General features: G+C 47.0%; 1 protein-coding gene across 1 annotated transcript; it reads left to right on the forward strand.

The window, feature by feature from the left end:
- The first annotated feature begins 1,830 nt into the window (after positions 1-1,830).
- Positions 1,831-26,652, forward strand: LOC149281174 (T-box transcription factor TBX3-like). The gene is made up of 7 exons (XM_089499729.1): positions 1,831-3,915; positions 8,158-8,425; positions 11,574-11,720; positions 14,922-14,998; positions 17,219-17,376; positions 19,801-20,534; positions 24,204-26,652. The coding sequence occupies exons 1-7, from the start codon at positions 3,533-3,535 to the stop codon at positions 24,672-24,674; spliced, it is 2,238 nt and encodes a 745-aa protein (XP_089355855.1). The 5' UTR covers positions 1,831-3,532; the 3' UTR covers positions 24,675-26,652.
- Positions 26,653-27,341: the final 689 nt, after the last annotated feature.

Raw genomic sequence — 27,341 nt, forward strand, 5'->3', positions numbered from 1 at the left:
AGCATCCCTGGATAGCCAGGGCCTCCTCCTTGTCACTCACCTCCAGAGCCGTGGCTCCCGCAGCGGAGCCTCCTTCTGCTCTCCGGCGCAACCCTTTGGGAAACTGGGCAAGAAGGGGCTGCTGAGGGGGGGGGGGGGGGGAGACCCAGCCTTCATCCTCCAGGAAGGGGAGGGGGAGCCCCAGCCGGAGGCAGCTCTGAGACAAGGGTCTTCTTGGCTGGCTGGCTGGGGACACAAATGGTCCCCAGCATCCCCGCGTGTCCATGTCTGATCTCTCGTCCCTGCGATCCCTGGGAGGAATAGGGGTGCTGGAGTGGGGAGTGGAAGGGTGCATTTGGGGTGCTGAAGTGGGGAGAAATGAGAGTGGCAAAGAAATGTATTCCTTTGGGGGGAGAACTAAGTGTGGAAATGAAGTTTCTCCCCTTGGAGTGGGGAGTGGAGGGGTGCATCTGTAGGACCTGGGGGGGGGGATTGTTGGGACACGAAGGACCAAAGCCCTATCCCCCCACCCTTGGGGGAGAAATAAACATGGAAATGAAATGTATTCCCTTGGGGGGAGAAATCAGGGTGGAAATAAAGTTTGTTCCCTTGGAGTGGGACGAGGAGAGGGTGCATCTCTAGGATGGGGTGTTGTTGTTGGGACACGAAGAACCAAAGCCCAGGTTCCCCCCCCCCCTTGGTGGGAGACGTAAGTGTGGAAACGAAGTTTATCCCCCTTGATTAATTGTTGGATTGATTACTGCATTTATTTATGCCGCCTTTCCCCCAGAAAGGGACCCAAGGCGGCTCACAAGATAAAAAAAAAACATTCCCTTGGAAGGGAGAGGGGAGGGGAGGTTTATCTGTAGTGCAGAGGGTGGGTGGGTTTGTTGGGACACGAAGAACCAAGCCCAGTTTTCCAGACCTTGGTGGGAGAAATAAGGGTGGGAATGAGATTTATTCCCTGGGGGGGGGGGGATAAGTGTGGAAATAGATTCATTCCCTTGGTGGGAGGAATCAGTGTGGAAATGAAGTTTATTCCTTTGGTGGGAGAAATAAGTGTGGAAATACAGTAGATTCATTTTCTTGGTGGGAGGAATAAGTGTGGAAATAGATTCATTCTCTTGGGGGAGAGGAATAAGGATGGAAATGAAGTTCATTCCTTTGGTTGGAGAAATCAATGTGGAAATGAAGTTTATTCCCTTGGGATAAAAATAAGTGTGGACATGACATTCATTCCCTTGGGGGGAGAAATCAATGTGGAAATGAAGTTTATTCCTACAGTGGGAAACATCAGAGTGGGACACGTGGGGAGAGTGGGTCTGGACACGCGTGGGGGGGAGAAGAAGACGACTTCTCCCCAGGTGTAACCCCTCTGTGTGTGTGTGTGTGTGTGTGTGTGTGTGTTGTGTGCAAACGCCTCTTCTCTTCTTTCTCCAGGGAGGCTCAAGAAAGAAAGAAAGAAAGAAAGAGAATGAGAGAGGCGATGAAAACCGAAGCTGTTGAGAAGTCCAAATGGGACCCGTCCCAGGGTTGGGTGAAGGAAAGCAACCTCTCCAACTCTTCCCCCCATAATAGAGAGACCCCCCCCAGGGCTTGACTTCGTGGGCTTTTTCTTTTTTTTGGGGGGGGGGGGGGTCCGATGATCGTCTCAGAGAAGCCCCCTAGAGGCGCCTGGCGTCCTCGCTGCTGCCTTTCTCGCCTCCTCCAACAGCGGCAGCAGCAGCAGTAAAGGAGGGGGGTGTTTCTTTCCTTGCCTCCCCCCTTTGCCTTTGCCTCCTCCTCCTCCTTCATCTGCTGCTGCCCCTCCCCTCCCCTCCCCTCCCCTCCCGGCCTCTGATCCTGTTGACATCTTCGCACGGCCCCGAAGGCAGCGGGGGATGCTTGGCTCCGGAGTTCCGACGTCCGACACCTTTCTTTTTATAACTCGCCGGGGTCCCCCTCCACTCGACCTGTCAAAACCACGCCTATGGAGCCACACAATTGGTCCGGGAAGCGTCAAAGAGCCAATCAAGGATGCCGCAGCTGCCCTGCCAGCTCACACGCCGCCGCCGCCGCCATACACTCAGCCAGCAGCTCCGCTCCGACACACACACAACACAACACACAACGCCGCACACCACTCACCGACACAACGCCGGAGCCAAGGAAGGCAGCCCGGACGGAGGTTGCGTTCCGGGCTGGCTGGCCCGATCCCTCTTTCCTTCCTTCCTTCCTTCCTTCCTTCCTTCCTTCCTTCCTTCCTTCCCTCTCCTCCTTTCTCTCCTTCCCTCGCTCCCTCGCTTTCTCTTCTCTTCCCTTCCCATCCCCCCTTTTTCTGCCTTCAGCTGAGAAAGCCGCCGGAGGTCTCCAAGTTTCCCGATCGCCGGCCTGAACCCAGCCTCCTCCTCTGTGTGTTTTTGTTTCTTTTTCAACAAAGAAAGACATTGTGAGGTTTTTTTGTGTGTGTGTGTTTTATGTTTTTTTTAATTTGTTTAATTTCCATTTTTTAATATTGTTTTCGCGACCGACCAAAACTTAAAAAGAAGAAGCAGAAGAAGAAGAAAAGCCAGCCAAGGAGTGGAAAAAGAGAGAAGAGAAGAAGACCGGCGGCGAGAAAAAGAAGAGAAAGAGAGAAGGAAAGGAAGGAAAAAAAGAGTGAGAGAGAGAGCAAAGAGTCGGAGCAAAGTTTGGGGGAAAAGGCGAGCAGGGAAAAAAGGGGGGGAGGGAGAGGAGAGGAACTTTGGGAGCTTCTAAAAACAAGAGAAGGGTCTGATTCATATATATATATATATATATATATATATATATATATATATATATATCCCCTTCCTTGTCTTCTCTTGCTTTCTCTCCGAGATTGATCTTTTTTTCACTCGCACACAAACAGAGGCTTCCTCCTCTTCTAGCTCAGCTGATTTTTTACTCTTTTCGATGAGAAGAACAGCCACAAAATAATAACAACAATCAAGCAGAATCGGAGAGGTAAGAAACCAAAGGAAGGAAGGAAGGAAGGAAGGATCTCCTCCCACTTTGAACCTTTTCTCCAAGACAGAAGCTCTCACCTTCTTCTCCCCATCCCTCTCCCAGCCAAGTTACTTCTACTTGCCACCTTCGAAGTCGCTCCTGGTCAGAAGAAACCTCCTGAACCCTTGGCTTGGTTTCTTTGTTCTCTTCCTCCTCCTCCTTGTTGTGAGTTTTGTGTTTGTGTTTTTCAAAGCAGAGCGAGAGCTGAGGCTTCCACTGGGGAGAAGCCAACCCAGGAGCCCCAAAGCTCCTGAGCTCTCTTCTCCTCCTTTCCAGGAGGTCAACACCACCAGCAGCAGCATGGCTCCTAGCTTGGGCTGTTGGTGATGAGGTTTGCTTAGGTCAAGCTTTGGCGCTGGTTGCACGCCTCCTTCCCTGAAGGCTCCCTCTCTCCTCCTCTTCTGCCCTTCTCTTTCCTCTTCCTTCTCCTCCTCCTCTTTCTCCTCCTCTCCTGGGACTTGAGGAACCTCAAGATGAACTCCTAAAGGCCGCTCCAGGATTCCGGGACTTTGGGTGGCAAGGAAGCCTCTTGAGGAGGCACATCTCCATGAGAGAACCTCTGCTGCCTGGGTCCAGCATGGCTTATCACCCTTTCCTACCTCACCGGGCCCCGGACTTTGCCATGAGCGCCGTCTTGGGGCACCAGCCCCCTTTCTTCCCAGCTTTGGCCTTGCCCCCCAACGGGGCAGCAGCCCTTTCCTTGCCCGGAGCGTTGGCCAAACCCATTATGGACCAATTAGTTGGGGCCGCCGATGGAGGCCTCCCTTTCTCCTCCTTGGGACACCAAGCTACCGCTCACCTGCGGCCTCTGAAGACCCTGGAGCCCGAGGAAGAAGTGGACGATGACCCCAAAGTCCACCTGGAAGCCAAGGACCTCTGGGAGCAGTTCCACAAGCGGGGCACCGAGATGGTCATCACCAAGTCTGGAAGGTAAGGGAGATAGGTGTTGGCTTGGCTTGGCCAACCTTCACCCATCCCACCTCCCCAGAGATCTCTTTCCTCTTTCTATGGGGATGTCCACCAAACATAGTCTTCTTCTGTTATGGGGGTGGGGAAGGGAAGGATTCCTAAGGGATTGGGGGAACAGGAATGATCCAGGAGTTGGAGAGCTTGGTGGGAGCTTGCAAGCCCTTCCTCCTCTAAAAGAGATTGCCAAGATCGAGGGGGGGGGGTGTGACCTAGGAAAAGGAAAGACAGAGAGAGAGAGAGAGAGAGAGAGAGGTCTGCATGCACAACACACACACACACACACACACACACACACACACAGCCCAGTTGTATCGAAGTGCCAGGAGACCATTGGTCTGCGATCTGCCCAACTTCTCCTTCTGTTGGACAGAACAGCGTTGGGTTGTCCCCCTCCATTGCCACCGGAAATGTTTGAACAGGAACATGGATCTCCTCCTAGAACATTTCCGGTGGCATCGGAGAGGGCCAATCCAACCCCGTTCTGTCCAAAAGTTAGGCAGAGGAAAGCGATAGCTAGACAGGAGAAATGTTTTCACAGTTCCCCACACAAACATTCAGAGAGAGAGAGGACTGACTAGTCCTCCAGATTTTATACCGATACGATCTCCAGCTTTTATACATATGAGAACTCCAGGTCTGAGACGTATAAACATTCCAGACTTTTAATGCACATTAAAATCGCCAGATTTTTAATGCATATAAACAGGCCAGAATTTTAGGCATATACCATCTCCAGAGTTATTTGCAAATAATAATAATAATAATAATAATAATAACAACAACAACAATATCCAGATTTTTAATGCATATAAACAGGCCAGAATTTTAGGCATATACCATCTCCAGAGTTATTTGCAAATAATAATAATAATAATAATAATAATAATAATAATAACAATATCCAGATTTTTAATGCATATAAACAGGCCAGAATTTTAGGCATATGCCATCTCCAGAGTTATTTGCAAATAATAATAATAATAATAATAATAATAATAACAATATCCAGATTTTTAATGCATATAAACAGGCCAGAATTTTAGGCATATACCATCTCCAGAGTTATTTGCAAATAATAATAATAATAACAATAATAATAATAACAATATCCAGATTTTAATGCATATAAACAGGCCAGAATTTTAGACATATACCATCTCCAGAGTTATTTACAAATAATAATAATAATAATAATAATAATAATAATAATAATAATAATATCCAGATTTTTAATGCATATAAACAGGCCAGAATTTTAGGCATATACCATCTCCAGAGTTATTTGCAAATAATAATAATAATATCCAGATTTTTAATGCATATAAAAGCTTCAGATTCTTATGCATATAGCATAGTCAGATTTTTATGCATATCAAATCTTCAGATTTGTATACAGATAGCATCTCCAGAGTTGTCTGCAAATGCAACCTTCAGATTTTGATGCACAGTAAAATGCCAGATTTTTATGCATATGCCATCTCCAGAGCTTTATGCATATAAAATATTCACATTTTCATGCATATGCCATCTCTAGGTTTTGATGCATAGAAAAACTCCAGAGTTTTATGCATAGAAAAACTCCATAATTTTATGCATATGCAATATCCACATTTTTCTGCATACACCACCTCCAGATTTTATGCTTATAATATATTCACGTTTTTATGCATATGCCATCTCCAGATTTTTATGCCTATAAAAACTCCAGAGTTGCATGCATATAAAAACTCCAGATTTTTATGCATACACAGTCTCTGGATTTTTAGGCCTCTAAAATCTCCAGCGTTTCATGTGTTTAAAGACTCCGGATTTTCTGCACCAATCTTCCGATTTTTTACGCATACAAAAACTCCAGATTGGAAACAGATAAACGCTCCAGATTTTATGCGTGCGCAATCGAATCGCCAGATTTTTATGCCTCTGAAAAAGCACCCCCTTTTTATGCACCTAAAAAAAGCACCCATTTTTACCCGTCTAAAAAGCGCCAATGTTTGTGCTATATGAAAATTTCAGATTTGGATGATATAAAAACTCCGGATTTGGATTATATCAAAACTCCAGATTTGGAGGATATCAAAACTCCAGATTTGGATGCGTATATATTCAGGGGGCCAGCTCTTTCTCTTCCTGGCTCTCTGTAATCCTCTGCACACAAGTCAGTCCCATAGAAATGAATGGAGGGCTGACCTCCAAGAAACCAAGGCAAAAGACTGAGGCGCCCACTGCAGGTTCCTCCAACTCTTTCCAAGCCAGGCCTGTCCTGCAAATGGCTAGGAACAAGGTCGAGGTCGGTGGCTTGCCCAAAGAAACCTGCTCAGCCATTGAAGTCTGGGGCAAAATACTCCACTGCCCCCTAAAAGGAAAGGGAAAACCCTTCAGTGTCTGTTTAGGATCCTGGTGTTCTTTTTGCGGACTTCGGAGCAGATGCAGGATCTGGGACGCTTTGCAAGGTTTTAGGAAACTCTCCCGGTCCTGCACTTGATCCAGATCCAGAATTCGCAAGGCAAGGGCTTGTTTTTTGTTCTCTCTCTCCCTTGCAAAAACCAAAAAACCCCATAAAAGTTTGCAAGCAGTATTTAAAGCAGGGATTTATTGAAAAACCATAGGCCGAGGGTATGTTTTTGAATGGGCTTCTCCCGTTCGCATTCAGTCATAAGACAAGAGGCCAAAACAAAAACAGGATCGCTGGAGGAAAATAGACGCCGAAATTAAAAAGGCCGAGATCGCAAATCAAGTCAGAGGATAAATTGCTTATCTATCTATCTATCTATCTATCTATCTATCTATCTATCTATCTATCTACATAGACTATAAATTACATATAGATAGATAGAGAGAGAGAGAGAGAGAGAGAGGAACAAATATAATACATACACAAAAATACAATGACTCCCAACTGTCTGAGAGTGTTTTGCAGCAGCGCAGGAGACTTTGGATCCCCGGGCAAAGTTTCCCAAGAAGGCTCCAGAGAGAAGATCTCTTCTGTTTGTTGTTGTTGTTGTTGTTGTTGTTGTTGTTATCGTGTCTTCAAAGAACTCTTTTCTGAAACAAATCACCCCTCTTCTGTTCGCTTGGGAATCGCTTTAAGGCTAGGCATTTCTTTGCGATCCTTGTGTGGGTTGTTGTTGTTGTTGTTGTTGCATGGCTTCAAATCATTTACTGGACCGAAATCGCTTTATGTTTTGGTCCTGCAGCCTCCGCAGCCCAAGAGAGGAGGGGATTATTGTATATACATATATATAGAAAGTCACTTTATTTGTATATGTGTGTGTGTATATATATATATATACACACACACACACACACACACACACACACATATAGAAAGTCATTTTATTTTATATACATACACTTATGTATATCTGTATGTGTATAAAAGAAAGTGACTTTCTAAAGTGACATTATTTTATATACAGTACATACATACACATATATATGTATGTATGTGTATATCTGTAAGCATATAAAATAAAGTGACTTTCTAGGTATATACATACACATATAAAGTCACTTCATTTTATATGCACACATATGTATATCTGTATGTATAGAAAATAAAGTGGCTTTCTAGATATATACATACATATATAAAGTCACTTCATTATATATACACACATATGTATATCTGTAAGTATATAAAATAAAGTGACTTTCTAGATATATATGTATATAGATATATATAGAGAGAGAAAGTCTATTTTATAAGCATACAGATATGAATATACATATGTGGATGTATATAAAATAAAGCGACTTTCTCGATATATCCTTCCAACACCTTTGGCCCCTATATATATCTAGAAAGTCACTTTATTTTATATGCATACAGATATACATATACATATGTGTATGCCTAGGTATCTCTGTATGTATACAAAATAAAGTGACTTTCTAGATATATATAGAAAGTCGCTTTATTTTATATACAGCTGCATGTACACATCTATGTAGGTATAACTGTATGTATGTCAAATAAAGTGATTTTCTGTATATATGTATACACACAAACACATAGAGCCATATACAAATGCAAATGCAAAAGGAGAGGGAGGTCAAGGGAAACGGCTCGCCTTGCAACCGTTGTCGATATTTTCGATGTGCGAGAAATAAAAGACGTGCATTAAAAAGACGTGCATTTTTCACCTTCTCCTTGTTGGCTTCTTCTTCCTCCTTTCCCTGGTCTGTCTGTCTGTCTCTCTGCAGGAGAATGTTCCCCCCTTTTAAAGTCAGGTGCACAGGGCTGGACAAAAAGGCCAAGTACATCTTACTGATGGACATCGTGGCGGCCGACGATTGTCGCTACAAGTTCCACAATTCCCGGTGGATGGTGGCCGGGAAAGCCGACCCGGAGATGCCCAAGAGGATGTACATCCATCCCGACAGTCCGGCCACCGGCGAGCAGTGGATGTCCAAAGTGGTGACTTTCCACAAACTCAAGCTGACCAACAACATTTCGGACAAACACGGATTCGTAAGTGCTTGCTTCCCTCGGAAAGATGCCCTTGCTTAGCTTTTGCAACGCGCGAGGTTGCATCTTGGGCATTTTGCTCAACTGATGATGATGATGATGATGATGATGATGATGATGATGATGATATTTTTTGCAAAGGGGGGATCCGTTGTGTTTGGCTTTTTTGGCTTCGGCGGGTGTTTGGAGCGAGTTTGGCCTAAGCGAAGCGGGGCTTTTTGGAAAGTTGTTTCCAAAAAAGAACTGGATCGTTGGAGAGGTTGAAGGAAGGGGAGCAGGGGTTTTGTAGGGTCATCTTTGTTTTCCTGATCTCTCTCTCTCTCTCTCTCTCTCTCTCTCTCTCTCTCTATATATATATATATATATATATATATATATTACAGCCGTGGGAAAGACTCATGCAGCTAAGTAGGAATGCTTTTTGGATTTTTGCCCCCCCCCCTAAAGTCCCCTTCTCGTCCTATACATACATACATACATACATATATATATATAGGACGAGAGAGGACTTCAGAGACAAGAGGGGGACTTTGGAGTGGAGGGGGCAAAATTCCAAATATATGTATGTATATTGGACAAGAGAAGGACTTTAGAGAGAATGGGGGCAAAAATCCAAATGTGTCTGTGTGTGTGTGTGTGTGTGTGTGTATATTTTATATATATATATATATATTGGACGAGAGGGGGACTTAAGAGAGAAGGAGGGGGAAATACATGTGTGTGTGTGTGTGTGTGTGTGTGTGTGTTGGACGAGAGAGGGACTTTAGAAAGAAGGGGGGCAAATATATATATATATATATATATATATATATATATATATATGACAAGAGGAGGACTTTAGAGAGAAGGGGTAAAAATACACACACACACACACACACATATTGGACGAGAGGGGGACTTTAGAGAGAAGGGGGCAAAAATCCATATATATATATATATATACACGCACACACACATATATATTGGACGAGAGGGGGACTTTAGAGAGAAGGGGGCAAATATATATATATATATATATATATATATATATATATATGTCGCTCTGAGTCCCAGTCCTGGGAAAATAGCGGGATAGAAATAAATTTAGTAATAATAATAATAATAATATACACACACATATTGGACGAGAGAGGGACTTTAGAAAGGGGGGGGGGGAAATCCAAATATATATATGCCTACATCATAAACCTACAGCGCTTTATAAATAAATCTTAATAATAATAATAATATAGGATGAGAAGAGACTTTAGAAAGAAGGGGGCAAAATCTATCTATCTATCTATCTATCTATCTATTGGAGGAGACGGGGGCTTTAGAGAGAAAGGGGTGCAAAAATCAAAAATCCCCAAAGCCTTCCTACTTCGGTGCCTGGATCTTTTCTCTCGGATGCAAATTGAATTCGAATTCGGCCGGAGTTCCTCTGATGCGAATCCTTTTAACTCTTCTTCAGTTCAGCTTCTTCTCTCTTAGAGTTTAAAAAATCCAAAAGGGAGGCAAGAAAGGGGGGAAAGCATGTATGTATGTATGTATGTATGTGTTTTCCCTGCTCTCAGAGAAGAGACAGGAGCAGGGTTGAACGAGGCAGGATTTGCTCCTCTGTTGGAGTTGGGCTGGAGAAAACTCTGCGGACTTGAACTCAGGGCAATGGGTTCTGAAATGTTCCAAGCCCCTTTCCTGAGCCCAGCCTGAACGTGGCTGGGCCTTGGTGCAAAAGTTGCAGGGAGTTGGAGAGACACCAAAAAGGAGAGAGAACGAAAGGAGCAGAGCTGAACCTAGACGAAAAAATGAAGTCGACTTGAAGGCAGCACGAACAGGAGGCTATAGTAACTGAAGAGAAGGGAAAGAGTAGTGACCCCAAATGAGATTGGACAGAGAAAGGCAGTCTGCAGAAACCATGCTCTCACTATTAGAACCATTGCCCCCTCCTCCATTCGGACTGGAAAGTTCCGCCACGAAAGTCTCCAGGTTGCAATTGCAAAATGGCAGCCAAGCCTCTGCAAATGGAGGCCCCGAACCCAAATGTGGAGGAAAGAGAGAGAGAGAGAAGTGCAAAGATCCCTCCCCAGGCCAAAGGTTTCAGTAGACCACACTCTTTGGGTTGCCCAGGCCTTCCTTTGCCATCCCTGGCCTGAATAATAATAATAATAATGATAACAACAACAACAATCCCATATCTTCCTTTCCAGCCTGGCTATTGTTTTCCTTTCCTTTTCGTTTTTCTAAAGGACTCCTTTCACAAGCGCAGTCTCTTGAGAAAAGAAAAGGAAACCCCCCCCCCCCCCAGCAAAGAGAAGGCCGGAGAAGGGGCGAAATGGGGTCGCCACTCCCGGCCCCTGGTTGCTTTGGGAGGAAGGGGCTTTTTTTTGGGGGGGGGGGGGAGACCTTCTCATTGACTTCGCTGGCCTTGGCTGAGCTTCTGGACTTTCTCAGACGCCTCCTTGTTGTCTAGGAGGAAGGAAGGAAGGAAGGAAGGAAGGAAGGAAGGAAGGAAGGAGAGGAAGGTGAGGGAGAGGAAGGAAGAAGGGAGGGAGAGAATAATAAAATAAAATAATAAAACTTTATTTATATCCTGCCTCTCTGTCCATGACAATCGAAAGAGAGAGAGAGAGAGAGAGGATGGTGAGGGAGAGGAAGGAGGGAAGGAAGGAAAGAAAGAGGGAAGGAAGGAAGGAGAGAAAGAGGGAGAGGAAGGTTAGGGAGAGGAAGGAAGGAAAGAAGGAAGGAGAAAGGAAAGAAGGAAGGAGAGAGAGAGGAAGAGTGGGAGAGGGAGGTTAGGGAGAGGAAGAAAGGAAAGAGGGAAGGAAGAAGAGAGAGAGAGAGAGAGAAAGGGGAAGGAAGGAAGGAAGGAGTGAAAGAGGGAAAGGTGAAGAAGGGAAGAAAGGAAGAAGAGGGAGGTGAAGGAGAGGAAGGAAGGAGAGCAAGAGGGGGGCAGAGAGAGGGGGGGAGAGGAAGGTGAGGGAGAGGAAGGAAGGAAGGAAGGAAGGGAGAGAAAGAGAGAGAAGAAGGACGTGTAGGGGGGGGGGGTGCTAAGAAAGTGGGGTGCCCCAAGGAAGCCTTCTGGCGATGCGTTGTGGCTCTCGGACCTGCTCTGACCGCGTCGGCTCTCCTCTCTTCTTTCCTCCCCCTGCTGCGATCCCTCTCTCCCCCGCAGACCATCCTGAACTCCATGCACAAGTACCAGCCGCGGTTCCACATCGTCCGGGCCAACGACATCCTCAAGCTCCCCTACAGCACCTTCCGGACCTACGTTTTCCCAGAGACCGAGTTCATCGCAGTGACCGCCTACCAGAACGACAAGGTACGAGCCCGATTGGGGTCGGCCCGGTTCAAAGGCCTCAAAGGGAGGATTTGGGGTTTTATCTTCCTTCCTTCCTTCCTTCCTTCCTTCCTTCCTTCCTTAGTTCTTTCCCCCCCTCTCTCTGTTTTTTAAAACTTTGTATTATTTGAAGGGCAGGGGAATTAATAAAGTTAAATGATGATGATGATGGAGGCTGGTGAAAATAATAATAATAATAATAATAATAATAATAATAATAATAATAGGAAAGGGGGGTATTAAAAAATTGCTACTCTGCAGTGGTTTTGGCATTTTGGGGTTCAAGTTTGTAAGAAATCGCTAAACAGCCACGTTAAATCCACGGCTGGCTTCCCTGGCGTTGAAACTGGGCACCGTCCTCCTTTTCCCGGACCTGCCCCCTCCAGTTCACCTTCCTCTTTTAGGAGGGATCCCAAAATTTCCTCCTCTTTGGAGCCGGGCTCAAAAGCAGCCGCCCGAAGTCGCACTCTCCTCGGCAGGGGAAAAAAAGAGCCCGAGGTCGGGAGACAAAGGGCTCACTAAGGGCTAGGCCGGACTAGAACTCCCAAGGGAGAGATTGAAGCAACTGCTGGGGGGAATCTAGGCTCTGGCTTCTCTCTCAAAGCCAAACCACCCGTGTCGGGTTGGTCTTGCGTCCTCGTCCTCGTCCTCCTCTGCTTTTCTTTGGGGATTTTGCTTCTTCCCCTCAAAGAAGAAGTCAGAGGAGCCACATCCCAGCCCTCCTTTGGGTCTTTGGGGGGGATATCCGAAGTTAGGAAAAGGTTGACTGGGGAAGCAGGCCCTGCATTGAGTCCCAGTATTAATCCGAATCAACTCTGATCGACGGTGGAGTTGGGGGAGAGAATGCAAACGAAGTGAGATCTCTTTGTGCAGGAAGCGAATCTTTTCAGCCCCCAACTCCGTTGGCATCTTTATTATTAGTATTATTATTAGTAGTAGTAATAGTAGTAATTGTAGTATTATCCCGCTTTCCGTCCAGAATCGGGGCCCAAAGCGGCTTACAGTCTAAAAACACAGTGCAATTAAAAACGTACAAAAGGGACAATTCAAATGTGATTAAACTATCTTGACTTGCTTTCCCTTGGCTGGCCTTCTTTTCCAAAGGAACCAGGGCCAGTTTTGCTTTCCCAAACCAAAACTCTTCCAAGAGACTTCATGCTAAAACACGCTGCAGAACTCATCTAGCTCAAGATTACAATTCTGGGAGTTGTAGTTTCGCCAGCCTTCTCGGTCAGAGAGCTCTGGGGCCCGCAATGAACTACTACAAGGCTTCCCTAGCATTGAGCCAAGGCAGCAAAAGCAGCCCTGGCTGAGTGCTGTGGAATTCTGGGTACTGACATCAAATCGGGCGCCTTGATGGATTCTAGTAGTTGTTCCCGACCTTGGAGGTCCCAAACCCGCTGCGGAAATAATCCAGTCTGAGACCGCTTCAATCGCTCTGGCTCAAGGTTAGGGAATTCTGGGAGACTTCAACTGCTCTGGCTCAAGGTTAAGGAATTCTGGGAAATTTCAACTGCTCTGGCTGAGTGTTAGGGAATTCAGGTCGTTTTGCCAGGCCTTCTTTGGAAATGGTCTGGAGACTTAGTCCACAAAGATGGATGCTGCGAGGCTAGGGTTGCCATTTCCCGCTTTTTGATGGGACAGTCCCAGAATGTATATTAATGTATTTTTTTCAAATTTGATTAATGTTTTTGGCTTTTGGTTTGAGTTGCTTGTGTCCTCTGTTTTTTTAATGTCCTACATTTGGTGCTACATTTCCCCTGGATTTGGGGGGGGGGAGAGAATTATGGTAACCCTATGGGAGGCCTAACTCTGGAGCCGCAACAAAGTAGGATATCCGCTGAATTCCATAGGCAGTTGGAGCGGTGTCAAACTGGATCGTTTCTGCGGTGTGGATGCAGGCAAAGAGAGGCCCAGCCAGAGATCTCTGGCCTCTCGGGGGATATATTTTGCCCCCCTTCGCCCTTGCCTTCGACACATGCCAGCTGGGGGTGGCAGAGGGGGAGAAAGAAAGAAAGAGAGAGAGAGAGAGAGAGAGAGAGAAGGTAATTACATAAAACATTTTATTATAGCAAGCGGGTGACCACCATTCCTCTGCGGTTTCATTATGGCAGGTAAAGAGTTTAAACTGAAACATAACTTTAATGGATCGCAGGGCCACGCGTTCCATTCATTCTTGGGCAGAGAGGAAGGGGGAGAAGAGAGGGAAGAGGTGGGGGGGGGAGATGGCTGGCACAGGCGATGCCCAGATGCCAGGCTTGGAGTGATTGGAGGGGGCTGAGGTGGCTAAAGGGGTCTTGCCTCTTGGGATTCCTTTTTGCTCTAGGGTTTTGCTCTAGGGGGGCTTTGAGGGGTATGGAGATGGAGAAGCCCTCCTTGGAAAAGCCAGCAAGCTGGCTCCTGCCTTGCATGGCTCAGTAGAGCCACCCTCTGGCTTGGCTCTTCATTTTTACAAGGGTTTTGCTTTAGGAGCGGGTTTAGGAAGCGGAAAAGGAAAGAAAACCAAAACCCCAAACCATTTATTATTATTATTATTATTATTATTATTATTATTATTATTATTTTCCTTCCCAACAGTGGCGCTGGAGTTAACTAGCCTGGCTGTCACCCACTTTTCTCCCAGACCTTCAGACCAAAGAGGAGAGAAAACAGAAAACTAAGGTCACGCCAGGCTCTGGGTGCGAATCCTGGGCCAACGCTGCGGCCCTTCTGTTCGCAGTCGGATTGGCTCAAAAGGCGTTTTTCATTATTATTATTATTATTATTATTATTATTATTATTATTATTATGTTTCTTTCTGTAGCGCCATAGACTTTAGATAGTGCTATGTATGTAAACTGTGAATAATAATAATAATAATAATAATAATAATAATAATAATAATGTAGAGGGATCTTGTAGCACCTTTGAGACTCACCGAAAGAAAGAAGTTGGCAGCAGGAGCTTCCCTAGACTGAAGTCTCCTTTTGAGAAAGTAGAGTCTAGGAAGCTTCTGCTGCCAACTTCTTTCTTTCTGCGAGTCTCAAAAGTGCTGCAAGATCTCTCTATGAACTGAGTCTACAGACTAACACGGCTATATCTTTGAATAATAACAATAACAATAATAATCCTTCTCAGCCTTTTCAAAACAACTTTCTTCTCTGTGTTGTTTCCCCCCTTTCCTCCTCCCCCCCCCCCCAATAGATCACCCAGTTAAAAATTGACAACAACCCCTTCGCCAAAGGCTTTCGAGACACAGGGAATGGAAGACGAGAGAAAAGGTAAAGAAATTGCATCCTTTTTATTTTTTAATAATAATAATAATAATAATAATAATAGGACACTGAGTCCCATTGGGTTCCATAGATTTACTCCAAGGTGGTTAAAGGAGGACCATATAAATGAAGGCACTGGGTTATAGGGTTTTTATGATATTAATATTTGTATTATAATGGATTTTAAGGCTGTTTTAATGTTGTAAGCTGCCTCGATCCAATTGGAGAGGCAGGATATAAATAATAATAATAATAATAATAATAATAATAATAATAATAATAATAATAATAATTATTATTATTATTATTATTATTATTATTATTATTATTGCATCCCAAATAAGAATTATGCCTCCTCCCTGAAATGTTCCTCCTTTCTTCAGCATTTTTGCAGACAGGACAACGGTGGCAATCGTTCCCACCTAGACATCTTCTCTTGGTTGTATCCTCTGAGTAACTTTGCTTGCTCATTTTCTAGGCTGAGATGTGGAATTACTGCCATGCTAGGAATCCAGGGACTGAAAGGAAAGGGGGGAAATATTTGTGGGGAGCAGAATTCTTATTAGGAGGCAGGTCTTTGTTTTGCCCTCACCCAAGGCTCTGTGTTTGAAAGGTTGCCTTTGCATGAGAAAGTTGCAACAAGTTGTAAATGCACAGCTTTGGGTCCAGTGCCTTGCAAAGATGAACTGAGAAGGGAATGTGGCATTGCAAAACCAGTGCAGCCTTCAGTGAAACAGAGGACAGAAATCTGATTATTATTATTATTATTATTATTATTATTATTATTATTATTATTATTATTATGCACTGTCTTTGCCTATCCAGTGAGGAAAGTAGGGGTTTCGAAAGCAACCTTTCCAATGCAAAAGTTTAAGTGTTTTGAGCAGATTAGACTTTTGGGGTTGAAAAAAGAACTTTGGTGGGACCCATCCAGAGTCAACCTGTCCTCCTACATCCTTTATAGTTAAGTGGGAGACATCTAAGGGAGTTTATTTTCCCCCTCCCATTTAATATTTTTAAGAAAAATACATAAAAAATAAAGCACCTTGTTTTGGTTGGACCGTGCTCCACATCTTCATTTTCAACAAGTGGTTGAGATGCCCTCCATTCCGCAGAGACATGAGGATAAACTAGGAAGCAGACATCTTTTCTTCCTAAAAAGCCACAAAAAGCCTAAAAAGTCTTAGCAATGGTTTCGGGGGGGGGGGGGACAAATTGCCCAGGAGCTCCCAAATATTTGAGACAACTGTTCACTTGGAAATGACATTATTTCCTTCCCCCAGCCCCATAAACTATGGTGTTTTTTTTTAAAGTTCTGTCCACCGCTTAGCTTAGGTCCTCTCCTGGATTCTAGGGATATCAACTGTTCCACCTTCAAGTGCTTGATCTGATTGACCTTTCTGTATCAGAGATGTCAGACTTTGTCCATGTGAGAAGAGGGAGATCATAGGCCTAGGGAGTTGAGGGAGAGGTGGAAAGTGGTCCTTGTACCTGACCATAACCTGTTGCTCTTGGAAGTCCATAGCTTGAAGTTGGTTCTTCAAGGGATTTCTTTGGGAGTTCACTAAACTGGAACTTCCTTGCTTAGGCAGGAGTTAGTCTTCTTCCCCCTATACCTGAGGGAGACTCTTTAGACTTCTATGAAGAAAGGTGATCCAGCAATGGAGATCTCCTTTGAGTTTCCCTAAGCAAGCAAGCTTAGATCCTCAGACTTTTTCACCTGGTTGCAGGCATAGTTACACTTAACCCTAAGTATATTCGAGTAACATTACTTAGAGTTATGAGACATACACAGAGTCCACATGATTTGAGTGGTTTGAGCATTGGACTATGACTCTGGAGACCAGGGTTCAGATCCCTGATCAGCCATTGAAGCCCCCTGGGTGACCTGGGAAACAACTTGAAGGCACATAACAAGGAGGAACATCCATACGACCTTTCTCCCCAGGCCATGACCCTTAGGAGCCTAATTTGAGTTGGGAACCCCAAGGTTTAGAAAATGGAGTGACCCCGTTTTTCAAGTCCTGTGGATTGGAAGGTGGTGGTGGTGGTTGGTAGACAGCAAAGGACAGGGGGGTTCTCCTCACCTTTGCTTCTTCTCACCTTTGAGGTTCTCCTGGCCTTTGAGGTTCTCCGGCTGTTGAGGTTCTCCTCATCTTTGGTTCTTCTCCCCTTTGAGGTTCTCCTCACCTTGGAAGGACTTTCAAACCCACCTTTTCTCCCCAGGAAACAACTGACCCTTCAGTCCATGCGAGTGTACGAGGAGAGGCAGAAAAAGGAGGCCGGGACCTCGGACGAATCATCCAGCGAGCAGACAGCTTTCAAGTGCTTTGCTCAGTCCACTTCTCCTGCTGTCTCTGCCGTGGGCACCTCCAACCTGAAAGGTGAGAGCTGGCTTCCCATTCCCTTCCTCCACTTCAGGCTTCCCCCTTGCAAGGCCCTGCCCCTCCTGTTTCTGGATGATCATCTTTCCCATCCTTTGTAGACATGATTTTTTGGCTGGGAGACTTCTGGCTGGTTGCAGGGGGTGCTGGGGGGGGGGTCATGCGTCGGAATGTAGGCGGGAGAACCAAAGCATTTGCCTCCCTTCTGAAAAAAGATCTGCTTGAAAACGCCCAGACGTTTAAAACCCAAATCTCACCCCCCCCCCCTCCAGTATCTGTATTTGAAGTGTAATTTGAACAAAGTCAGTCAAGGCTGACTGAAGGAGAGGAGGAGAAACAGACTCCAGGGCAAAAGTTCAGAAGGGGGACCACTCCATTAATATTCATACTGGAATGTCTTGTTAAAGAGTCCCCCCCCCCCTCCTTCTCCACCTCCCAGGAAGGAAAAGCATAAAGCAGATCAATCCTGGAGTCAAATTAATTTTACCAATCAATGGGGCCATCATCTGTCTCGCTTGTTTCCCTGCCTTCCCTGAACCTTTGTAGGGCACTTTTCCCATAGGGCTGCACAGAAGGCTTCATCTCTTGGGCCTCTCTCTTTGCATTTTCCCTGAAAGCATTACTATCTGCTCAGGAGCCCCATTGAGTTCATTGGGATTTACTCCCAGGCAGGCGTGGAGTTGTGTGGTGTGTGTGTGTGTGTGTGTGTGTGTGTGTATGTCCATGTGCCTTCAAGTCCCTTGTGGCAACCCTATGAATTTTTCATAGGGTTTTTTTTGGCAAGAGCTCCTCAGAGGTGGTTTTGCCTGTTCCTTCCTCTGAAACAGAGCCTCCAGCACCTGGGATTGGAAGGGGGCCAGAATGAAGGTATTTCCCCACTCCAAATAAAGTAAAATAAAATAAGAATTCTCTATGAAATCTCCCTTTGGTCCCTACATTTTTAGCACTACAGTCATTTCAACCTGGAGTCCAGCCTTTGGAAACATTGCTTGAGAACCCAAAGCAAAATAGCAGGCCAAGAGAGCCTGGGGTTGCAAATACAGCAAACAGAAGAGTTGAAGGATGCTCAGTCTCACTCTCTGCAGTGCTAGAAATTTGGGGACCGAAGGACAACTTCTTTGGGGGTGCAGGGTTCTTACATCTCACCTCCTAGCTACACTCCTGCTCCAGAAGCGTGGATAAAAGAATGGTGCCCTCATACATCTGGAGCCCTGTTGCTGGTAGAGAGTTCACAGTTTACTTCGACACCTTCCTTTCCTTTACAAAAATGTTCAACTCTGGCTTTCTGGGCCCAGTCTGTCCTTAGCAAGCACTGGGTCCAACACTAGAGACAAGCCAGGCCCTCCTCTTTGCTTTGCTTCCAGGGAAAGGCGGCGAACCGTTCCAAGAAGAGAGAGGATAAATTAAAAATCTGGGATAAATATTTATTTTTAAGAAGTGGTGAAATTAATAGTATCCTTCCTCTGCCCCTTACCTTTCCTCCATTTCAATGGAAAGCTTGTGTTCTCGGAAAGGCCTGCCTTAGTGTGGTTTTAGAAAAAGCTTGAAGGCCAGCTTGTGGGGAGAGACCACTGCAACCTGCCACTTTCCAGAAGGAGGGGACTACAAGTCCCATAACGCTTATCATTGCCCCTCGGGTGGGGCTGATGGGTGTGGTAGTCCCAAATTTCTGAGGAGAGAGTGTATCTCTGGGCCAGAGGAGAGACACAATGGGATGTGGGGAAATCAACCAAGACCAACCCTTTGGACCACAAATATCCACTATGTTTTCTGTGGAGCCTCCATTTCTGGGGGGCTGAGGATTCAGTCAAGTGAACCCCTAGTGATGCAGAGTGAGGTGGGCCACCTAGACTAGGGTCTCTGGCCTCCCTAGAATTAGGTTAGTCTCTCTGGCCTTACTTGAAAGACGCCTGTCATCTGCAGCCATACAGAAGGCCATGACTCTGGAGACTAGGGTTCCATTTCTGGCTGGGCACTGGAAACCCATTGGGTGCACCTTGGGCAAGTCCCACTCTCTCAGCCTCAGAGGGTGGCAAGGGCAACCCCTCTTTGAAGTAACTTACCCCATGACAAGTGTGTGCAGACCTCAAAACCTAGGTCAACCAGGCCTTAGGTTCAACTTCAAGTTCTACCTTGGCGGTTGAACAAGCTCTAGGAGAAAAGGCTGTGGGGAGGCAAGGCAGGAGCCTCCCCCAACCTTACCTTCTTAAAAAATGCTGACCTTCTTTCCCTTTCAAAGGTGTGCCTCAGTGATATTTTCATTTGGGTCCCTACCTCCTGCCAATGCCAAGTTGTGCGGGGCTGCCTTAGGTCCACCAGGTCTTAGGTCCAGCTCCAAGTCCTCCCTTGGAATTTGACCAAGCTCCAGGAGAAAGGGCTGTGGGAGTCCCCCAAAACACTGACCCCCTCTTCCCCCCCTTTCAGACTTGTGCCTGAGCGACGGGGAAAGCGACTCGGAGAGCAAGGAGGACCCCTCGGAGGCCAGCGACGCCGGGAAGATCTCCACCACCACCGTCTCCATCACCGCGGCGGCCAACAGCAGTAGCAGCAGTAGTAGCAGCAGCAGCAGTAGCTCCTCCGGGGGAGCCGGAGGGGGCGATCCCCGGGAGAAAAGCAGCCCCTCCAAAGGGAGCTTCTTCCCGCCAGACTCCGCCGGAGGGCTCCGGAGCAACCGAGAGAGCAGCTCCCGGCAAAGCCCGGCCACCATCTCCTCCAGCACCCGGAGCCTGGGGGTCGAGGAGGCCAAGGAGGACTGCCGCGGAGGAGGGACAGCCTTGGCCAAGGAGCCCTACGTCCCGCTCAGCGTCCAGACCGAGCCCTCGGCCACCTTGGCCCCGGGCCACCTGCCCAGCCTGGCCGCCTTCCCTCCCAGCCTGGCCGGCCAGCAGTTCTTCAGCCCTTTGGGCAACGGACCCCCGCTGCTGCTCCACCCGGGACAGTTCGCCATGGGGGGCGCCTTCTCCGGCATGGCTGGCATGGGACCTCTCCTGGCCACCGTCTCCGGGGCCTCGGCCGGAGTCACCGGCCTCGACGGCAGCGTCATGGCCACCGCCGCCGCCGCTGCAGCCGCCGCCCAGGGCTTGAGCGGAGCCTCCGCCGCCGCCGCTGCAGCCGCTGCCCTGCCCTTCCACCTCCAGCAGCACGTCCTCGCCTCCCAGGTAAGAAGGCCCTGGCACGGCTGGCACTCTGGCAGGAGGGCATCCGGGCAGAGCAAAGCTCTTGCTCGGACCCTCCGACTGGGACTCTTGGAGGAGCGCATCAATGCAGACCCAAGTTTCTAATATAGCTCTCTAACTGGGACTGCTGGGACTGGCACTCTTGGAGCATGGCATCAATGCAGACCCAAGTTTCTAATATAGCTCTCTAACTGGGACTGCTGGGACTGGCACTCTTGGAGCATGGCATCAATGCAGACCCAAGTTTCTAATATAGCTCTCTAACTGGGACTGCTGGGACTGGCACTCTTGGAGCATGGCATCAATGCAGACCCAAGTTTCTAATATAGCTCTCTAACTGGGACTGCTGGGACTGGCACTCTTGGAGCATGGTATCAATGCAGACCCAAGTTTCTAATATAGCCCTCTAACTGGGACTGCTGGGACTGGCACTCTTGGAGCATGGCATCAATGCAGACTCAAGTTTCTAATATAGCTCTCTAACTGGGACTGCTGGGACTGGCACTCTTGGAGCATGGCATCAATGCAGACCCAAGTTTCTAATATAGCCCTCTAACTGGGACTGCTGGGACTGGCACTCTTGGAGCATGGTATCAATGCAGACCCAAGTTTCTAATATAGCTCTCTAACTGGGACTGCTGGGACTGGCACTCTTGGAGCATGGCATCAATGCAGACCCAAGTTTCTAATATAGCTCTCTAACTAGGACTGCTGGGACTGGCACTCTTGGAGCATGGGATCAATGCAGACCCAAGTTTCTAATATAGCTCTCTAACTGGGACTCTTGGAGTATGCAGAACAAATTGTCTCATATAACCCTTGGACTGGGACTGGGACTAGGGTCTGCTCTGACTGGGGACGACTGGGGCTGGCGACTGCTGGGACTGGCATCAGTGCTGACCAAGTTTTCTAATATAACCCGTTAACTGGGACTGGGGCTGCTGGGAGTGGGATTGCTAGGACTTCTGGGACTGGATCTGCTGGCACTTCTGGGATTGGGACTGCTGGCGCTGGAGACTACTGGGACTTCTGAGGCTAGGACTGGTGGGACTGGGACTGCTGGGACTTCTGGGACTGGTACTGAAATGCCCCCTCCTCTCTGGCCTTGGTTGGGACCCTTCTTTCCCCCGCCTGAGCCTCCAGTATAAATACAAATCCTTAGTTCTGCTCCAAATGGAGGACATTTTGACATTCCTCCTGGACAGGAGCCGGGAATGTAGGACATGTCCTGGCCAAGGAGGACCTCTGGTCACCCTGTCTCCAAGGCCCTACCCACGTCCCCTTTGCCTCCTGATTTCCCAGACTGGATTTGGGCTACTTGGTTAGACTGGAAAAGGCTCCCTTTCCCTCTTGCTTTGCTTGCTCCTGACTGCTTCCTTTATGCAAGGGAAGGACAAAACAAGAGAGAGGTTTCAAACGTAAGCAGAAGTGTTTTGGGAGAAGCAAAGAGACACCTTCTCCTTCAGTTGTTGTCTTCTCCTCTCTCTTTCTGGCATCTTTTAAAAACCACTCCTCCTCAGGGCAGCAGGAGTGAATCTACTGTCTTTTCTTAGCACCTTCCAACAGCCTTGCAAGGTAGGCTAGGGCTGGCAAATGGAAGCAGTGACACCCTCTCTAGGAAAGCTCCTGCTGCCAACTTCTTTCTTTCAGTGAGTCTCAAAGGTGCTACAAGATCAAGTTCCTTTGTTTTGGCATCAGTGCATACCAGCATGGGGGTATTTTCATAGCAAAGGTCCAGCTGGGATGAAGGAGGGATGGGACCATGGCATGAGGGGTGGCAAAGAGAAGGCCTCCTGGACCAAGGCTTGCCCAGAGGAGCCTATCTCCCTCTTGCTCCGGATCAGCTTGGCTTGCCTCAAGCCAAGCCAAGAGAGAAGAGAGGTGTTGACTGCTGCGGTGGGAATGGCATCTGAGGGTGCTCAGCACCTTGAGATGGAATGATGGAAAGGGCTGGCAAGGGAGCCTCCCTGGGGCTTCCCATGCCAAGGGAATGCAAGAGGCTTTGGCTGGCACCCTGAGGCTTCCAGGCTGGTCCACATAACCAATGGGAAGGGAGCCTCTGGGCTGCTCTTGGCCAAAGGCAGAGCTCAGAGAAATTACTTTCTCCTCTCTCCCACCTTTTCTCCCACCAGCCTCCAAAGTGCTGGAAGATGGGGTCCAAAAGAGGATCCTTTCCAATCTGGTGGCCATTGGTTTGAGCGTTGGACTAGGACTCTAGGGGACCAGAGTTCGAATCCTATCCTGGCTCTGGGTGACCTTGGCCGAGTGACAGGCTCTCAGCCTCAGGGGATGGCAAGGGCAAACCCCCTCTGAAGCCACTTGACTTGAAGGTGGAAGGCTGATCTGGGGATTCGAGAGATAAATGGTTTATTTATTTTGTAGCACCTTTGAGACTCACTGGAAGAAAGAAGTTGGCAGCATCAGCTTTCCAAGACTTCTGTCTAGGAAAGCTCCTGCTGCCAACTTCTTTCTTTCAGTGAGTCAAATGGGCTACAAGATCTCTCAACATGCTAAGCCTAGGAAGGCTTAGGCCATGGGGGCCTGTAGAATCCCCCCAAGTGTTGATTTAATCCCTAGGTGGGTCTATCTGAATTGAGGGACTGGGGAGCGGCCAGGTGTTGGACTGCAACTCCCAGCATTCTTCAGCCTTGGCTAGGCCAACCTGGGAGGTGCAGTCCACTCCAGTTGGGAGGCCTGGCCTCCTGGAGGCAAAGGAACTTGTTTAAAACCCTTAGGGCTGGTGTCTTGTCCCAACCTAAGACAACCCACGACCCCAGTCGCCACTGAAGGCCTTCCTTTTGCCCATTTCTGACCCCTTGCCAAGAGGTCTCCCTCTTTCTCCTTCAGCAAGAAGTGGGAGGGAAGGAGAAGAAGGGGGCAAAAGGGGGTGTCCTTGTTGTTGGAAGCTGCCCTTGACCAGACTTTGGGGGTTATGTCCACTGAAGGGCTGGATGGTTCCTCCAGTGTGTTTGGGACCCTTCTACAGGACCTCCATCTGGGTTCTCGGTTTCTGCTAAGTTTGGAATCGCGCTGCGTTTTTGAAGACCTCTTTGAGTCCCCAGGTTTTTTTGGGGGTGTGTGTGCAAATATGTATTAAAGTGGGGTGCAAATAGATATAAAAGTGGGGTGCAAATAGATATTAAAGTGGGGTGCAAATGGATATCAAAACGGGGTGCAAATAGATATAAGAGCAGGGTGCAAATAGATTTAAAAGTGGGGTGCAAACAGATATCAAAGTGGGGTGCAAACACAGATATCAAAACCAGGTACAAATGGATATCAAAGTGGAGTGCAAATAGTTTTAAAGGGGGTGCAAAAAGATATAAAAACGGGATGCAAATAGATATAAAAGCGGAGTGCAACTAGATAAAAAGTGGGGTGCCAACAGATATCAAAGCGGGGTTCAAACAGATATCAAATCGAGGTGCAAATAGGTACCAAAGCGGGGTGCAAATAGATACCGAAGCGGGGTGCAAACCGATGTTTTGAGTTGCCTTGCCTTGTCCTGGGATTGTCAATGTTTCCTTCTGCGGGCCGCTTTGGGACAGGCGGCCTGCAAAGGAAAGCGAGCGAAGCGATCCCAAGAGTCAGTAATGAGACTAATCATAATCATAATAGTAATGGATTTCCTTCTTCTCCTTTGCCTCGCAGGGCTTGGCCATGTCTCCCTTCGGAAGCCTTTTCCCGTATCCTTACACTTACATGGCCGCGGCGGCCGCCGCTTCCTCGGCCGCGGCCAGCAGCAGCCCGGTCCACCGGCACCCCTTCCTCAGCGCCGTCCGCCCGCGCCTCCGTTACAGCCCCTACTCGCTCCCGGTGCCTTTGCCGGACAGCAGCAGCAGCAGCCTCTTGGCCACCGCTTTGCCTTCGATGGTGGCCATGGGAGAAGGAGGCAAAGCCGGAGCCGCCTTGACCTCCAGCTCGGTGGCTGTAGCGGCCGCGGCGGCTTTGGACTCCGGTTCCGAGCTGAACAGCCGCTCCTCGACCCTTTCCACCGGTTCCACCTTGTCCCCCAAGGTCCCCTCCGGCGACAAGGAGGCAACCAGCGAACTCCAGAACATCCAGCGCCTCGTGAGTGGCTTGGAAGCCAAGCAGGACAGAGACCGGAGTGGGTCGCCTTAAGGAAGAAAGAAAGAAAGAAAGAAAGAAAGAGAAAAAGAAAGAAAGAAATCCCAACCATGATGGGATGAAAAGGGGACCCCCTTCCTGACCTTCTCCCTCCTTTAAGGACAGGGGTCTCCTCCCTTCACCACCTTTTGTGACCCCCAACTCTCTTTCTCCTTCAAGTGGAAGAAAAGGAGAAGAGGGGGGAAAAGAAGTGGGGTCTTCTTGGAAGCTGCTATTGACTAGACTTTGGGGGGCTACTGGAAGAGTGGGGACCCCCCCACCAGTCCTGGAAAAGCCAGGCCTCCTCTCCTTGCCCTGCTTTCCAACCCAAGAAGAGGCTGGTTTTCTTAGGAGGAAGCTCTTGGCTTGAATTTGGCTTCTCCTCCCAAAAACGAAGCAGAGGCGAGAGAAAACTCTTGGGTTTTTTTGGAGGGGAAGAAAGGGTCTTTGGGGGGTCTTTTGTAACGCTCCTGTGGGGCCCCTAGGAAGGCTGGGCTTTTGCATGCCTCTCTTTTTTAAAACGTTTGGTCGAAGTCGCCTTCTGTTTTTGGTGTGGACTTGGTTGTGGCTGTCGTTTGTCGTCGTCGTTGTCGTCGTTGTGAAAAGCTTGCTGAACAGGGACGTACATATATATAGATATATAGAGATATAGAGAGAGATAGATATATATAGATATATATTTTAAACAGATCCATCAGGCCACCTTCCTGCTCCACTTCTCTCCCCCCATTTCTATTTCATTTTATTTTATTCTATTCTATTCTATTCTATTTCTATTTTATTTTTATTTCTATTTCTATTTTATTTTATTTTTATTAGTTCTATTTCCATTTTATTTTATTTTATTCTATTCTATTTTTATTTTATCTTATTTTATTTTATTTCTATTTCTATTTTATTTTTATTTTATTTTTTATTTCTATTTCTATTTTATTTTATTATTTCTATTTCATTTCATTTCATTCTATTCTATTCTATTTTATTATTTCTATTATTTTTCCATTCTATTCTATTCTTATTATTTCCATTTCTATTTTTATCTTATCTTATTTTATTTATATTCTATTCTACTCTATTCTAATTATTTCTATTTCTAATTCTATTTCTATTTTATTTTTGCGGAAGCGCAGGTCCAAAACACACCAGAGAAACAATCCAGCTTGAGACCGCTTTCGCTGCCTGGGCTTCGTGGCAGAGGGACTTTGGGAGTTGTAGTGCGCCTCGCGGAACTACATATCTCTAGTCTCCAGTCTGGTTTCTTGCAGTGTGTTTTCGGCCCAGAAAACCCGCCACTCTCGATTTTCTTTGGCTATGTATTATGAGAAACAAGAGAAGGAGAAAAAGAGGAAAAGAAAAAGTGGACCCTCTAAGAAAAGAAAGTATTTATATAATGAATGGATGACTTGTAAATAAGGGACGTATGAATACTCGAAATTAATGTTTTTAATTTATTGATTCCTCTGTGTGTATGTGTGTGTGTGTATATATTATACATATATATATATATATGTCTGTAAATAAGGACATCTGGTTTTGAAGTCAGTTTCATTTCAAAAGTTGCGGATCCCTTCTTCGAAAAGAGCGAAACCTCGGAAAAGGAAGACCAAAAAGAGTCGTAGGACTCCTCCAAAAACCGAACTCCATCCTGAAAAGAAAACAAGGGGAAAAGGAAAAGGAAAAGGAAAAAGATAGCATTGGCATCCTCTGTGTTTTTGTTTTGGTTCACCGTATCATCGCAGGGCAAAGGAAAAGGGGGATAAGATATCGTTCCATTGGGGTTTTATTGTGTTTTGGAGGGGGGGATCTAGGGTGGGTTTTGGGGGGTCGAGCATGCAGAAGACAACCCGGGGTTGGGGTCGTGTGGGACAACCTGGACCTCCATCCGAGGACTGTACCATAACTGTGTTCTTGTGGCACCTCTTCCTTCTTCTGGAGTACTGCTACCGCCGCCACGGGGAGAAATTGATTCAATAAAGATGTTAAGGAAAGACCAGCTTTGGCTCCAGTGGGATTTGTTCCTCCCCAAAAAGGTCACAGCAAACAAGGCAACAGCAACAAGGAAAGTCTGGGGTCTGGGTCCCTCTTTGCAGCAACAGCAGCAGCAACAAGAAAAAGAAGAACAACATAGCCCTAAATGCATAGTCCATATGCATCTGACTATGCAAAGGCCATATGCATCTGACAATGGAAAGGCCATATGCATCTATGCAAAGTCCATATGCATCTGACTATGCTGCCATCTTCTTCCTTCCAGTCTCAAAGGTGCTACCAAGACCCTCGACTCTACAGACTGACACAGCCATACCTTGAAACAGCCCTCCAGTTTCCATGGGGGTCCCCTTCCTTTGCCAATATAGGGTTCTGGGTGAGAGATTTCAGCTTGCCTTGGCCTTCAAGAGAAGTTCTCCTTGGCCAGCTCCTCAAAGGTTCCAAACCCACTGCAGAAATCACCCAGTTTCAGAATGCTTGAATTGGCCTGACTCCATGCTAGGGGATTCTGGGAACTATAGCTTAGGGAGGCATGGAGCTTTCTTTGGCAGAGAGTTCTGGGGACCACGATCAACTCCAGTTCCCAGGATTCCCTAGCTCTGAGCCTGGGCAGTTCAAAGCGGTCTCAAACTGGATTATATCTGCGGTGTGTTTTGGAGTCAAGTCTCCTCCCCAGAGGAAAGAAACTGGAAA

The sequence above is a fragment of the Sceloporus occidentalis genome, unplaced genomic scaffold, assembly GCF_023333645.1.
Source record: "Sceloporus occidentalis isolate IW3139 unplaced genomic scaffold, rSceOcc1.0.p SCAF_138, whole genome shotgun sequence".
Taxonomy (NCBI): Eukaryota; Metazoa; Chordata; class Lepidosauria; order Squamata; family Phrynosomatidae; genus Sceloporus; species Sceloporus occidentalis.